The following is a 15,312-nucleotide window of genomic DNA, read 5'->3' as shown; positions in this document are numbered from 1 at the left end:
GCCTTGCTACTGAGAAGTGGGAGAACGAGCGGGAATTCATAATGCCTGATGTGACAGCGGTTACTTCAAAGGTACGGTGGGACAAAGCGCTTAATCTTGTCCTATTTGACGACGAGTCGATCAGTTTGCCCTGTATCTCATTGCAAAGTGCGGGTTCGGTATTGGTCTGTCTTGGAATGAAGACGTTGGCGAGCGTGTCAGAGGAATGTCCCTCCCAGAGTGCTTTGAGGTTACCAGTAATTCAGTGATCATCTTGTCCTTCCTGCCCCACTGGACATACAGTTTACCAATTCCCGCGTAAGCTACTGCCACAAGCCATCATAACACCGCAGATGAGCTGACATCTCCTCTAGCCTACGCCGCCTCTACAATGCTAGCAATATCCTAGAGACGATATTTAAAGGGATTATCGACAAGCGTCGAGTAGAAGGATTCGGTAATACTAGCGAGGATAAAGACATCTTCAGTCTTCTCTTGGCCGCAAACGAATTGGAAAAGGGCAGCAAAGGCGCACTTTCCGATCGCGAGCTCGTTAGCAACGTGTTCCTCTTGCTGTTGGCTGGTCATGGTTCGTCTACTCTCCTGTCTCCGCATGACACCAAATGTTCACTGTCCCTGTAGAAACCACGAGCAAATCGCTGGCAGCCACATTGGGTGAGCTCGCTTGTAACCCGGAGGTGCAGCAACACGCATATGATGAGATCATGTCCGTCATCAAAGAAGGCAGCGATCCTGTAAGCCGCTGAGATATTCGCCATATGTCCTCCTAATTGCGCACAGACCTTCGATGACTTCGAGAAGTTGCCGTTCGTGCAAGGCTGTTTCCAGGAAGGGCTGCGGATGTATCGTAAGTCCCGTTTAGCGCGAAGAATGACACTATGGCTCATGTATATCACAGCTAGCGCGCAGCTAGTCATGCGTCGACCAGTCGAGGATACAGTTCTCCAGGTGCCGAGCCGACAGGGTGGGGTTGTGCCACTCAGTGTGCCCTTGGGACAGGTCCTTGCACTGGACTTTGTTGGTATTGGCTACAACGCTCGGGTATACAAGGACCCGAAGTCGTTCAATCCTGCTCGATGGCTCGATCCTGCCACGGAACCGTTGCTGAATTTCTCATATGGACCCCGAGTGTGCATTGGGAAGAGGTTTGCCATGGTGGAGTCCACAGGTGTCCTGGCATTGCTTCTACGCGACTACAAAGTCGAGCCGATTTTAAAAGACGGGCAGACGATTGCGGACTGGCATGCGGCTTGGGTGGAAAACGTCGAGGCAACTGTTGGCTTTGGACACAAGCGTTTCCCGCTGAAGTTTACGCGTCGTTCAGCTCGGGCGGCATAGATGGATCTTTCTGTCTCGGAATTGTTTCAGCAACAACATCTATCTTCATGCACATACAAGGAAGGATTACAAGAGCTCTGTCATTGGGTCTGCGGACTGCCGAAACCACTATCCATTGTAATTGCTAACATCCATTGTCGTTTGTAACAGTCTCTTTATGTCGATAATCTTGCAACGACAATCAGCGAAAATGATTTTCTGCGGGTTCATTGACGGTAAAGTGTGTGAAATGTACAGAGAGTAGCATTTCACCCCAATCATATATAAGCGGCAGCCGCGCCGATGTAGTCATCGGCATGCGAAAGCGAAATAAGCCAAGGAGACAAATTTGCACAGCATTTCATTTTTCTTATCGCCGCTCGCAGGAACTGTCCGCAAACGTCCACGATACCCGACTCTGCTTCGTCCCTGATTCGTCCGGCGTGTGCATGAGCTATAGTGAAACTCAATTGCATTCTACTCAATGCGTTGTATTTCATGCGTGCACACCACTCCCCTGCTGACTGGGAGCATAAATATCGTGGTAATCTGGCGGCTAGGATGCCCAAAGCGACGTCTCAGCAAAGTCCAGCATGCAGCCTCTACCGCTGAACTTGTCCTGGTCTCTAGTCGTGCTCGGGTTACTGATTGTGTTTGTCCTGAACCGCGCTGCCAGACACTATGCATCTCTCAGGGTATGTGAGAAAACATCTTCCAGGGAGGTTTCTCACCAAACTTTTTTTTCTTTTGCAAGACTTTGTCTTTCCTTCCTGGAATGACCTTCGCGTTCTCTCCGTTCTCTATCCCTGGCGCTCTCCTACCAACCTCCAACTACAACCCTGGGATGATGTTCAACTGGGGATGGAGGCATACAATGTACAAGAATTCCCCAATGGACATGATGCGTATAAGCGGCGTACTCGCTGGTCGGTCTGTTTTGTACACAAACTCCTGAAGCAAATCATGGGCAACAAAGCGCCATGGGATAAGTTTCAGGAGACGGTCGACGCTCTAGCTCCACTTGGTCCCAATGTCTTTGCAACGAAGCAAAATGAATGGCCGAGGCACCGAAAGGTTGTTTCTCCGGCATTTAACGGTCTCTTGTATCAGGCGGTCACGACCGAAACAATAGCGACTTACTATGACTGCCTTGCTACCCAGAAGTGGGAAAAGGAGCGAGAGTTCATCATGTCTGATGTCCCCGCTATAACCTCAAAGGTCCGTCGCCCCTGCTCTTCCACGCAATGCTACTCGTGCTGACACTTGTACAGTTCGCACTTTATCTTGTGGCAAAATGTGGCTTTGGCATTCACTTGACCTGGAACGAAGAAGTTGGCGAGCGAGTTGATGGCAAGTCTCTTCCAGAATGCTTCGATGTGACCAGCAGATCTGTTGTATTTCTGTCTCTCCTTCCCCGCTGGATGATTCGTTCGCCAATTCCTGCGTGAGTTTTATGTCGAAGTAGTGCATGACATTCGATAAACGGTTCAACAGAATGCGTCGTCTTTATGAAGCTAGCAACATTTTGGAAAAGATCGTCCAGGACATAATCGACAAGCGTCGTGCCGAGGGTTTGGGAGATGAGAAACAGGCGAAGGATATATTCAGCATGCTTCTTTCGGCGAACGACCTGGAGAAAGGGAGCGCTGGAGCACTTTCTGACCGGGAACTGGTTAGCAACGTGTTCTTCTTGCTATTGGCTGGACATGGTTCGACGTCTCCATATTGCGGCGTTTCATTTTGCTGACTTCTTGCTTGATAGAAACAACGGGCAAGGCTCTTGCGGCAACTCTCGGAGAACTGGCCTGCAATCCTCATCACCAGCAGCGCGCGTACGAAGAAGTCATGTCTGTCCTTCCGGACGGTAGGGACCCGGTACACATGCAAGCAACAGCCAAAACTTTAACAAAAATCTGATGACCCGTAGAGCTACACCGACATAGATCGACTCCCATTCGTCCAGGCTTGCTTTATGGAAGGCCTGCGAATGTTTCGTGCGTGTATCTATAAGACAAGTCCTGATCAATTCCTCTGACCATGGACCAGCCAGCGTTCCGAACACAATGCGGGGTCCTATTGAGGACACCGTCCTGCAAAACAAGCAAGGTGGCATTACACCGTTTCGTGTCCCGAAAGGAACTCCGGTTACACTAGACTTCTTTGGGCTTTCTTACAATGAAAGGGTCTATCCGGAGCCTGACACATACAAACCCGAACGCTGGCTCGACCCCAAGACGGAACCTCTATCCACCTTCTCATACGGGCCGCGCGTTTGCATCGGAAAACGCTTTGCGATGGTGGAGTCCACATGCTTGCTTGCATTGCTGCTCCGTGACTACAAGATCGAACCTCTGCTAAAGGAAGGACAGACCTTAGCGCAGTGGCATGCATCATGGGGGAGAACGTGGAATCCGTTGTTGGGTTCGGACACAAACGCTTCGCGCTGTCCTTCACTCGTCGCAATGCGACTACCCGTTAGAGATGGAAGAGGATGACAGTGCACCGTTGCACAGTATACTTACAGGTCTTTAGTTATTCCATTGAAGTTGATGACTGTTTAGAATTTGAGCGTTTGATTGACCGCCGCCGCCCCGGCATCCCGACGAGCTGCGTTCCTCATTCTCTCGATCTGCGCCAAAGCTGTATGCGTAACGATGATCTCATCGAGTATGTCAAGCGCCTCGGGATTGATGAGGAGGTCTCCTGATCTGGTGTAAGGGATAAGAAAGCCACCTTTCTCACGTGTATCGCGGGCGAGTTTGGTGTCGTGGGTGTCGACGAGCTGGTCACGAAAGTGAAAGAAGATGTGTGATAACGCGCATTCAAGTGGAAGTATTCACCTCGAAGTAACTCCCGCCGGGACTGTGCGCCCAAGTCCAGGTGTACTCTTTATCTTCAACTCGAAAGGTCCGTTTAGTCCTGGAAAAGACCTTTGTCTCAGAGCTTTACCGGGCACACTCACATGACTTACGGAAGTTCGAACTGTAACGTCCTGGTACCCTTCAGATATTCCCACAGCTTCATCATCTCCCCCGTCTTTGCATACCGTATCTCCGATCGGTCATCTTCATAATGGCGCCAATCGATCTTTGCGATCTCTATTTCCCGTTCCCCATCATTACGAGAGATAGTAGTGATGTCCGACCCAAAGAACGGCACAATTGATTTGGATTTGATTTTGTACGAGAGACCGTCCTCGATTTGCGTCATGTTCCGGTTCAAAGGGTCATGTGTGGAAGCGGTGAAGCGGAGGGCGTTGGCGAATGAAGGGTCGAGAACGGCGTCATCAGAGCTGTCCTCGCGAGATTTGGTGCTTTCGGAGCGGATTATCTCTAATAGACCCATTTGACTAATGGAAAGAAAACCCGCTCAAGCAAATCGTACACTTGCAGGTTGGAGAAAGGGCGCTGCCAGCGAAAGATTAGGTTGTCCAACACTGTACGACGTCATTGTGGCAGGAACCTGACCCAGATAGGGGAGGGACGTTAATGTCATTGTTGCACAGCCTTATTCTATGCACGATGTAACATCAACAAAGCGATGCATTGGATGACATCCCGTAGCACGCAGATACGTAAATACATAAATCTGCCCCCGTGTCCGGAAGCCGGAAACAAATGTGTAAGGGTGACCCCCGTTCCCGCAGGTGTGCGTCCAGAGCACACAGATTCGTAAATCTGCGTGATCATGTGAGGTTTGGTTCCGTCACATGACGCGGAGGCTGTGCCACTCCACTCCCACCCACATGGACGCATCATGCTTGGGACCACGTGCAGAAAACATCCGTGAGGGTCTGCGTGCTCCCTAAAATCTGCGTGAGGGGGTCGACCCCCCCACGCAGAAAAGCAATCTGCGTAAACCCTGAGCTATCTGCGTGAGGCTCGGAGTTTGAAATTATGCTTCCGGACGCCCGGCATGAGCAAATGCCGCATTCTGCGTATCTGCGTGGGGCACGCAGATCCTACGGGATGTCATCCATTGACGCACTATTGTTTCCTAAAACACGATATTAATGCGGCGAATAAAGCAATATGCAGACCTAGGAGTCATGAGAAGCGTGCGCATACTGTATACACTGTCTCCCACGATGCATAGCAATAAACAGTCCCCAAGGGTGAAATCATCGGATCAACATGCTGTAATATATGTGTGGTATTGAAAACCATGTGTATGCAATCGTTCTGCTGGTAAGCGAACAGAACAGGTTTCAGAGAGCTTACACAAGCGGCTCAGGTACATTTTCAGGCACGGTTAGTACGTGTAACAGTACTTTCGGCAAAAACGATGGCGGATGAACGCACACGTCCAACTGCCAAGAGCTATACAAGCACGATGTCCAGGCGCCCAACAGTGTCTGACAACAACACAGCTCGCAGCAGCTTTGGTCACGGTCCTTTGATGAGACTGCGGTGTAAGGCTGGCATGCGGTGGCAGTGCCTTCTGATTTCCAACATCCAGATGGGGGAATAAGGGCAGATGATGATGGGGACATCGTCTGATCGGCTGTTACCCTGGTACACTTCGGGAAGCTCCGATGCTCCGTCTGCGGCGCGCTGGCGAAAAGGTCTTCGAACTAGTTTTCTTCGGGCGGTCGGTTATTATCCCGGTGCGCTGCAGAAGAGCTATCCGGATAGACGACGTGGCAGGAAGATTAACAGTTGCACAATGGGCAAGTCAATACCGGTAACAGTGCACATTACCAGATTGAAAAGTGTTTTGGGAGCAAGAGTGTGTCAGGTCCAGGGCTTATGGGCTTGATTGTCTGATGGGGAGCGGGAGTAAATGTGGCGCGTGGATTGCTCTTGTGAAAAACTACCGGAACGTGTTTGAGAAATTGACAACGGGGCAGGGGATGTTTGCGTTCCACACAAAAAAGGGAACGGTGGGCGACTATAGAAACTGCCACAGGAACGTAGCAGGGGACTGATCTTGTTACTCTCGTTCCTCTGCTCAACTTAATACGTGTCTTTTGACTGACTGATTGTTGAGGGGGAGGACGGAGAAGCTAGCCACCTTTGGTTGGTAACCAATAAGAGACATTATTCGGCTCGTGTCTAAATCGGGACCCGCCCGCCTGGTCAATTCCTCCGCTGTCATTGTCAGTTGTTGACGACCATCAACAATCTCCTTTCTTTCCCGTCATCCACCACCAACCTCGACATCATCGTCTCTTTCACCCTCTGACAGCCTCTGACAGCGAATATCAATCACCCGTTATCTGCCGCGGACAAGAAGCATCGTATCGCCCGCCAGCGACACCAGAATTCTTGTGCACCTTGCCAGCCCCGATCGACCGACGACGCATAGCACGCGCATATACTCACCTGACGAGCGCTTCTGCTTCTCAATAACTCTGGTTTTGCCAGAGAACCGCCCTGCAACCGCATCAACGTCACCGCGTCCTCGATTGTCTTGACGGCCTATCAGGACCGCTTGGATTGGGCTGGACTGGTCACTACGCAGCCTGCTGTGCCTTCATATGCACTGGGTGCTTCATTACTGCCCTTTCATTAGAACTGTTCACTCTGGCGAACCACCAATCACACCAACACCCTAACGAGCGCGAAACTAGTCCGACAATGTCCTATCGTCGCTCACCAGCTGCGACGAGCGTTTCTCTCCCGTCCTTTTCTCAAGCTTTCCGTTCTCCCTCTCCCAGCACCCCCTACACCAACCGCTCTGCGCAGCACTCCCATCCAATGCCTCCCTCGCATGCTCGCTCGGACTCTCGTGGTACTCCTGGAGATCGTCCACCGAGTGCGAATCAGCTTCCGCCTCTGAGGTACATGAACTCAAGCGATCCGAGGGATACTAGAGAGGTTAGAAGCGGAGATGAGATGAGAAGAGGTGATAGTGGAGAGGGTCGGAAACGACCCCATGAGGATCTTGACAGAGATAACGGGAGGAATCCAAGAGAGGACGAAGCTGCGTATGTAATTCCTTCGAATATATGCGCATGTATGCTGACTTATTGAAGTAGTGTCAAGCCTGAGCCGTTGTCACCTCCCGGCTCGCCTTATCCAAAGCGAGCACGACCAAATAGCACCGGCTCCGCCACCCATCTGTCCCCAAACAACAGCGCGCACTCTTCGTCCACCGGCCCCATGCCTGCACCTGTCTCGCCTGTCGTCGCTGGATTTGCGCTCGATCCTGAACGGCCCGAGGCCGCTCAGGATCAGGTTCGTCGGAGCTTGCAATTGAAACAGCAACAACAGGAAATCATCCAGCGGCGGAAAGAGCAGGCGGAAGGTGGCCGAGAGAGAGGAGATTGGCTAGACCAGCGCCCGGTGGGCTCGCCGCATCTTGCGCAGCAGCGTTCGCCTGGTCAAGTGCCGCAACAGCCACTTCAACAGCAGCAGCAACAGGCTAGGCCACCGCCGCCCACACTTGCCGCTCGCCGGGGACCTCTCACGGCTTCGAAGGCTGCTCATCTAACTATTCAGACTGCGTCTTCCGGTGCAAGCACGCCTGCATTCACATCCTCTCATTCCCGTGAACATGGTGAAACGCACACGCTCCACCCTGCTAATAACTACGGCCGTCCGCTGCTCGGTCATCCTACTTCTGCCCTCCGAGGCGGCATCGAAGGAATTGGAGAAGTACGCTCCGCTCCTCCTCAACAAACGCGTTTTGCAGTGCCACCTCTCTCAGGGAGATCCGAAGCAAGCCGTGGACAACCTCAGCAGATTACTACCGAGCGCAGGCCGCTCGTATCCATCTCCCAAACCAGCAGAGAGATGCAGCGCGAGCGCGTACAAGACTCGCAGACGCCGCGGGAGCACAGGCAGCAGTCGTCCATCTCCAGCGTGCCCTTGAGTAGGAACGCACAACGGACTCCAAGTGTCCTCCGTCCTATTCAGAGGGACCAGGAACCTAGCCCTCCTATGACGGGCAGTACCACGGCGGTTTCGTCTATCTCTAGGCGACCGACCTTCGATAGGCACGCTGGGGGCCAGGCCACCGCCAATGCACATCATTATCCTTTCGGTGGGGTGCAAGGCGGTCCCCCATTACAGACTGCTCCCCTCCTAGGGCGAGGCGATATCTTGCAGCAACAGCAAGCCGCGGCGGCTGCCAGCCATGGCCGTGGTCTCCCAGGACAATATCCACCGCCGACTGCCGGACTCCCTCCACCGACTGCCGGCACAAGCGCCGCCGCTGTGGCAGCGGGCACTGCCAGCAGCACACCTAGCACGGGTAATTTGGACAACCTCACTCCTGAGCAAAGAACGTTCTTGCACCCCTTCCTCACGTTCTACGACTCTATTTTGGACTCACAAAAGCTCAAGGAGTGGCTGAAGAAGGAGATTGATCGTGCCGGACGAGCCAACCAGAGCTTGATGGATAACCACCATGCGATTGAGCGACTTATCGGGAACGCGGTGAAAGGTGTGCGGGATGACTTCGGCAGAGAGAGAGAGCAATGGGAGAGGAGGGTCGCTGACCTAGAGAAAAGAGTCAGGGAGCTTGAGGGCCGCGGGCCGAACACCCCTCCGGTTATGCAGGATAGGCGGCCTGCAAGCGCCGAGAAGGGAAATCAGCCAGACACTAACGGCATGCAAGTTGACGAGCCGCAGGCGGCTAAGGAGGGCGAGAAAGCGGCTGATCGATGAAGGCATCACTTTGTAGTGCTGATAAACCTCACAGCGATACCCTCGCGAACCGAGTCGAAAACATTCTCGCCTTCCATGTTATTTCTCGTCTTTCTGCACATATCTGCCGGTCAATTGTTGCCGGTCCTCCAGCTCGCTACGAGCGATGTTGTTAACTAAGATGAGATGAGTCGCCGGGTCTGTGTTGCCGAGTGGACCATTCTGTGTTCTTCCCTTTTGGGAACTTTGTTGTACTTCTTCCGAAGAAAATCTCTGCTCACTCTACTTTCTCCTTTCACGTTTTCGTTCCCTCTTTCCTCTTCCAGACCTGATTGGGGTTTTGGTCTTCAGTCGCCATTCACTTGTAACTACTTCACTTCGCTTCATGATTCGAGCCCTTTGATTATGTATCTTGTTCATTGTGCACATTGTGTTGGCGCCTACGAGAGAAATACATGCCCGCAGGGGAAAAGATTGAACGACACTTCCCGGATGCGTTAGTAATTTCCCTTTCGGCACATTATGATCGGAACGGCTCCCTTATCCCCGGTTTGGTCAATGGCTCATTGTAGCAGTTCTATGTGGCTTGACATTGGTTCTAGGTCTAGAAAGAGGTGTCCTTTGAACTATATTCCACGTCATGGATGGCTCGCACGACTACAACGAATGCTACCCTCACGGCACGTCTATCATAATCTCTTTTCTTCGCGGCGTGCTTCTTGAGACAGGGACTGCGACATTGTGTATGTCACTCCTGAATACTATTGACCAGGCATTACGAGGATACTACAGTGAAAGATCTAAGATCAACATGGCGTGATGGCGTTTGACCCAAAATCGGCCAGTTTCAGTATACTATGAAAGGTGTACTGACATTGCTCAGAAGATGGACAAGATGTGCTGCGGCTGATTGTTCGCGGGAAGCTCGGTGCACTCGTGGTCGGGAGAATTCCGAATTTTATCCAAAATAGAAGGCACGTGACCTCCCAACTTACTTCCCGAAGGCGCGTACGGCACGGACCCTTCAGTCTCCCTCTCCCACCTTCGTCCAGTGTCGGATTGGTCGTTAGGATTTCTAGCCTGTGGGAAATATACTACTTAGGACTTGGCTGGTGTCATCCAACTTCTCGCAGCAAATACATCCCCGCTTGCCTCGGTGTATGCATCTGGAAAATGCTCTTTCCTTTGCCGGCCAACTCGGGGTCCACCCTGCTGCGATCGAACCGTGACGATATCAGCACACCACAGCGTTTCTGATACGACAGCGTGAACATCATTCCATAACGTGATGTCCTTAGCCATCTTGATTTGGTAGTCCACTTCTGTGCTCTTCTTGGAATGTGCAGTCCGTGGATGCGCTGCCGCCGCCGAATACCTCGGTAGGTCCTAATTGCCGGTTCCTATTTCGTCTCTGGCCCGTTGTCTCTGAAGACCCCTCATGCTTCGCACGACAAGGCGTGCCTTGCATACGTTGGCTTCCGTCGTATTGGTATAATAGAAAGCTGGTGCCCTGCGCTTTGCTCGCCATCAGCAACCCCGCCACGGCCTCAGGGATAATGACTGTCCCTCTCAACGGAAAGCCTAGGCTTAGATACCCGCCCGGGTATGTTACTGAGCAAGGAAGAAACGCCCCTTACTTCACACCGGTCCCTTTCGATGGGTCGCTTCTTGTTGGAGAGTTCATTGATTGGTGAGTATCGTATTGGTCACCTGCCATTGCGAGCTCCTGCTGATGACGTTACCTAGGCACCGAGAACATAGCGCACGTCACAACTACTGCATTCTCGTTGAGGATGGAGACCAAGAAAATGTGCCCGTTACGTACAGTGAATGCACGTATACCTGCCTTGATCATCAAACCCTTGTGTTAAAGTAGAGCTTTACAGTTGCTCATGCCGTCCATCGAGTTGCACGGCTAGTTTACGATGCAGTCCCAGGTGGATCGGCCACTGCAAATGGGATGCCGAAGACCGTCGCGCTTCTTTCCAATGCTGATGTTTTGACGTACAACACTCTGATGCTGGGTATCATGAGAGCTGGTTTCGAGGTACGCTCATCACGATCTCAACACCGCCGAAGCGTCTGATAGCCATATAGGTATTTCCTATTTCGAATCGCAATTCAGAGGCTGGCATCAAGCATCTTATTACTGCCGTCGATGTACATTACCTAGTTGGGTCTATTGGTGGCGATGGCAAACCTCCGACTGCGCTGCAGACTGCTATCCAGCATGTGATAAAGGGGCTGAAGGAAGACAAATACGAGTTCACCCTCATCCCAGAACCACAATTCAGTGAAATTTACCCTCGACTCGCTCATCGTCCTATGCCGGCATACGATGAAGTTGCAGACGCTGAGAATACTACTCTGATGCCACCTTTGTCCACAATGCCTTCATTTCTCAACGCAGATATTCATACTCATCCATGCTTGATCATGCATTCGTCCGGAAGTACGAAATTTCCGAAGCCCATTCGCCAGAATCAGCAGGCTATGCGCCATTGGATCAGCTGGCCCTGGTACGGAGATGCTGACATAGGTGGATCTGTGGCTTCCATCGTTGGACTGCCTGTGAGCAGAAGATGCTGACGCCTGTCCTTATTTTGACTAACCAAAATGACTAGGGTTTCCATGCTGGGGGCATCACATTTGGGGTGAGATTCGTACTGTCAACTCGATATTAATCCGCTGATCAGGCTTCGATGACAGATTGGGCATCCGTTGGGGTGTGAGTACTTCCCGCAATAGACGCGTTGAGCCTAAACACTGGATACAGGTGGTGTCGTTGTAACCCACTTTATGCCGCAAGAGCCTGCCATCCAGGCCAACGCAGATACGGCTCTTTTTAGCTTCAAGAAATCAAATTGCGACTGGTGTTTTGGAATCCCTGCATTCTTGGATGTAGGTCACATCCTTATGACAGGAGAACTTCACTGAATATGCCGCAGTCATACTCTAATGACCCAGAGATTATCAGTTTCTTAGCCACCAAATCAGCCGTCGTAAGTTCTGGTAACTTCCCAGTGGAGCCACGTTTCGATCATTACCAGGTGTTTGGATCATCGCCCCTCCCCGAAGAGGCTGGCGACCGTCTGGTGGCGGGCGGTGTTAACCTCGTCAATATATACGGCGCAACGGAGACGAATATCGTGTCGCGCATGTCGCTCGAGAAACGAACTGATTGGCTTGTGAGTGCCCATGCACTGCAGAAATAATAACGCGAGACTGACGATCCTCCCAGTACACGGAAATTTCTCCGATGACCAATCATAGGCTTCAACCAGATGATGAAACTGGCGAGGTCTATCGTCTTGTATTTGAGGTGCTAATTCTTGCCTTCACATTTTTCTCGCTGAGTAACTCGTTACTCAGGCAAATGATCACTATAGTCCAGCTGTATATAATCTTCCGGGCGAACGTGCCTATGATACATATGATGTCGCCATTCCCCACCCAACGCGGAAGAATCGTTATCGCATTCTCGGGAGATCTGATGACCAGATTATGCATTCCACAGGAGAAGTGAGTCATAAGTATGTATGCTGTCCTGTCCCTTGTTCTAATATTTTGCAGAAAACAAACCCGGGACCTCTGGGTACGTTACAATCTCACTGTCGCAGAACAAGATTGATGTGTTCTTCAGAGAATATCATTCTTGGATCTCCATTGATCAAATCTGCCGTATACTTTGGCAGAGCTCGCACACAGGCTGGGGTTATCATCGAACCGTTTATACCTGTGAAGGACCGATCTGAAGATGCAATTGCGGCATTCCGCAACAAGATCTGGCCGTATATTGAGCGTGCCAATCAGTTCGGTCCATCCCATTCGCGAGTCTTCAAGGAGTATGTGTTGGTAGCCGATTCTAGCAAGCCTCTCGCCAGAACACCAAAAGGCTCGATTGCGAGAAGCATGGTCTTGGCTGAGTATGAACAGGAAATCGAGCAGGTCTGTAGACGCCTACGCTGATTTTCATTGATGCAGCTGAATCGTTCATCGTATAGATATATCAAACTGTACAACGGTACAACCAGTATGAATGGGCGCAACCCCCAACCTCTTGGGACAAAAATGGCATCTATAAATTTGTTGCCAGAGTCGTTAACGGCGTCATGGAAGAGCGTACGAAGGAGCCAGTGGACCCTCAGCGTGATCTGTTCGAGCAGGGCTGCGATAGGTGTGTCGATACCACTTGATTGCGTCACAAGCGACTAAGTCTGAATGTAGCCTCCAAGCAACTTTAATTCGCAACAGTATCATCAATGCCTTACGACACCGGACATCGCTAATGCGAAATGGTGATGCAGAGAGACAACCAGATCTTGCACGGAATATTCCTCAAAGTGTGGTCTTCATGCACTCGACAATCTTGAGCCTTGCCGCATTTGTGACAAACCTGGTCCATGGCACCGTCGAATCAGCCCAGCAAAACGACGACGTCACCAAGATGCTGGGTTTGCTGGCCAAATATAACACCGGATTCCTCCCCAAGGTCCCAGCTAAAGCTCCTCAGAACGGGGTGCTCACCTCAAGTCATGTGAATGGAGATGCTGGCAAAGAATGTGTTCTTCTGACCGGCTCTACTGGTACATTGGGCGCTTACCTTCTCTCGTCACTGCTGTTGAACAACCGAGTCGAGAAAGTCTACGCGTTCAACCGCTCTAGCAAGGCCAAAACCATCGGCAAACGACAACTGGAGGCGTTTGTAGATCGTGGAATCCCTGACAAATTCGCCCATCACCCCAAGCTTGTCTTGATTGAGGGGGACTCGGCAGAAGACGGTTTGGGGATTGACACCTCCCTCTATGACGAGGTACAGAGCTTCGTATGCATAGGTGTCCTGTCCCACTAACTCTTGTGTGGCAGATGTTGGCTTCCGTTACGTGTATTATTCACAATGCGTGGCGCCTAGACTTCAATATGGGCGTACAATCTTTCGAATCGCATATTCGAGGATCTAGGAACCTCATCGACTTCGCGCTGAAATCACAGAGGGCAGAACGCCCTCAATTTCTCTTTACCTCATCGATTGGCACTGTAGCAAATTGGAAGCTTCCTGGCGCGGTCCCGGAGGAACCATTAGATGCAGAGGTTGCGCTTGGAACTGGGTATGGCGAAAGCAAGTGGGTGGTCGATCGTGTTCGTCGTCAATGTGCAACGAAGATGTGGTGTATACTGACACCTAAATTAGATCATGATTGAAGCCTCTAAACAGAGAGGCCTGAGGACTACGACTTTCCGCATTGGCCAACTTGCGGGCTCGATGATTAATGGCGCGTGGAACACAACCGACTGGGTCCCACATATCGTGAAAGCGGCATGTATATTGGGTTCTCTCCCCTTGATGGATGATGACTCTGTGGTTTCCTGGCTGCCGGCCGACGCAGCTGCATTGTCGGTACGGCTTCAAAGAAATAGACTCATGGATATAGTATTGAACTACCAGCAGATTGTACAGGCTATGGAAGCTGCCACGCCCGGCAACCGAACCCTACACGTTTGCCATCCTTACCCAACCACTTGGAATTTCGTCATGGAGACCATTGCGGATTATCTCATTGGCAAAGGTATCCGTCTCGACCTTGAGCCGTATCCTATCTGGTTTGGCAAGCTTGAAGCTTCAGGGACAGGAGCTACTAGTTTGCAGAAAAATCCGGCTCTCAAGCTCTTGGACTTCCTTCGACCCGGTATACAGGAGCATTCAAGTGACAAGGAGGCCATGGGCTTCCCTCTTATCTCCACGACGAAGATGCAAGCGACCTCAAATACTCTGAAGGACCTGCCGAGGTTGGATCAGACCGAAATCAAGCGGTGGATGGAGTACTGGGATTCTCATGGGGTATTTGAATAGATCCTTATGCAATACAGCAATCGTGACTAGTCTGGTAAGTAATAATGTTCCTTGGATGAACCTGGTGACAGTTGGGAACAATAAACTGCACAATCTACGATTAGCTCGTAAATTTTCGAGACACTCGAAAGATGCACCTTGCAAACAGTTTGAACAACTCATGTCGATCTTCTTGTAAATTTCAAGGAAAGCCGAGTCATACCCAATCCGATAAAGCTCTCCGTATTCTTCTCTCGATCAGCGAGCCACTCTTCAGAGCTTTGGCCCTCCTTAAAAATAGGTTCGATATGATAATCTCGAAGGAGGAGGGAGAGAAGTCCAACAGATTCTACCAACGCAAACTTTCTCCCGATACACACGCGTGGACCCCAGGAGAAGTTGAACGCAGGTTCCGTGGCTGGATCTAGCCACCGTGCTGGATTGTATGTATATGGTGACGGATAGCAACGCTCGTTGTATCCGACCCCTGCCCAGTCAACCCACATGTATTGGCCTGCCTTTACTGGAATAGAGATAGTACTGCCATCAGCGCTCGGGACGGACAATACAGTG

General features: G+C 51.2%; 6 protein-coding genes across 6 annotated transcripts in view; 5 read left to right on the top strand and 1 right to left on the bottom strand.

The window, feature by feature from the left end:
* DACRYDRAFT_83190 (cytochrome P450) overlaps positions 1-1,488 on the top strand; it is a 2,863-nt gene extending 1,375 nt beyond the window's left edge. The window contains exons 3-7 of the mRNA XM_040776614.1: positions 125-297; positions 354-568; positions 622-734; positions 781-847; positions 899-1,488. Of these exons, the coding sequence (XP_040625559.1) occupies positions 125-297; positions 354-568; positions 622-734; positions 781-847; positions 899-1,338 (1,008 nt within the window). The 3' untranslated portion in view covers positions 1,339-1,488. The remainder of the gene's footprint in view (positions 1-124; positions 298-353; positions 569-621; positions 735-780; positions 848-898) is intronic.
* Positions 1,489-1,910: 422 nt separating this feature from the next.
* Positions 1,911-2,272, top strand: DACRYDRAFT_17856 (uncharacterized protein; the record flags this gene model as incomplete). Its single annotated transcript, XM_040771312.1, has 2 exons — positions 1,911-2,012; positions 2,072-2,272. 2 exons carry the CDS (start codon positions 1,911-1,913, stop codon positions 2,270-2,272), a joined length of 303 nt encoding a protein of 100 aa, XP_040625558.1.
* An 8-nt stretch (positions 2,273-2,280) lies between these two features.
* DACRYDRAFT_110564 (cytochrome P450) lies at positions 2,281-3,796 on the top strand (the record flags this gene model as incomplete). Its single annotated transcript, XM_040769080.1, has 7 exons — positions 2,281-2,535; positions 2,589-2,761; positions 2,812-3,026; positions 3,080-3,192; positions 3,245-3,311; positions 3,364-3,648; positions 3,699-3,796. 7 exons carry the CDS (start codon positions 2,281-2,283, stop codon positions 3,794-3,796), a joined length of 1,206 nt encoding a protein of 401 aa, XP_040625557.1.
* Positions 3,797-3,874: 78 nt separating this feature from the next.
* On the bottom strand, positions 3,875-4,662 carry DACRYDRAFT_110563 (uncharacterized protein; the record flags this gene model as incomplete). The annotated part of the gene is made up of 3 exons (XM_040769079.1): positions 3,875-4,099; positions 4,158-4,236; positions 4,289-4,662. 3 exons carry the CDS (start codon positions 4,660-4,662, stop codon positions 3,875-3,877), a joined length of 678 nt encoding a protein of 225 aa, XP_040625556.1.
* Positions 4,663-6,477: 1,815 nt separating this feature from the next.
* Positions 6,478-9,327, top strand: DACRYDRAFT_101727 (uncharacterized protein). Its single transcript, XM_040767581.1, has 2 exons — positions 6,478-7,246; positions 7,295-9,327. The coding sequence occupies exons 1-2, from the start codon at positions 6,897-6,899 to the stop codon at positions 8,928-8,930; spliced, it is 1,986 nt and encodes a 661-aa protein (XP_040625555.1). The 5' UTR covers positions 6,478-6,896; the 3' UTR covers positions 8,931-9,327.
* Positions 9,328-10,166: 839 nt separating this feature from the next.
* On the top strand, positions 10,167-14,760 carry DACRYDRAFT_118468 (acetyl-CoA synthetase-like protein; the record flags this gene model as incomplete). Its single annotated transcript, XM_040770584.1, has 17 exons — positions 10,167-10,599; positions 10,656-10,741; positions 10,796-10,956; positions 11,007-11,480; positions 11,534-11,563; positions 11,619-11,637; positions 11,686-11,810; positions 11,858-12,097; positions 12,151-12,231; positions 12,282-12,431; positions 12,483-12,504; positions 12,553-12,857; positions 12,914-13,086; positions 13,137-13,722; positions 13,776-14,048; positions 14,101-14,307; positions 14,359-14,760. The coding sequence occupies exons 1-17, from the start codon at positions 10,466-10,468 to the stop codon at positions 14,758-14,760; spliced, it is 3,468 nt and encodes a 1,155-aa protein (XP_040625554.1). The 5' UTR covers positions 10,167-10,465.
* Positions 14,761-15,312: the final 552 nt, after the last annotated feature.

Source organism: Dacryopinax primogenitus, assembly GCF_000292625.1.
Source record: "Dacryopinax primogenitus strain DJM-731 SS1 chromosome Unknown DACRYscaffold_18, whole genome shotgun sequence".
Lineage (NCBI taxonomy): Eukaryota > Fungi > Basidiomycota > Dacrymycetes > Dacrymycetales > Dacrymycetaceae > Dacryopinax > Dacryopinax primogenitus.
The sequence above is the reverse complement of the archived record's forward strand: the minus strand, read 5'-3'. Positions and strand labels throughout refer to the sequence as shown.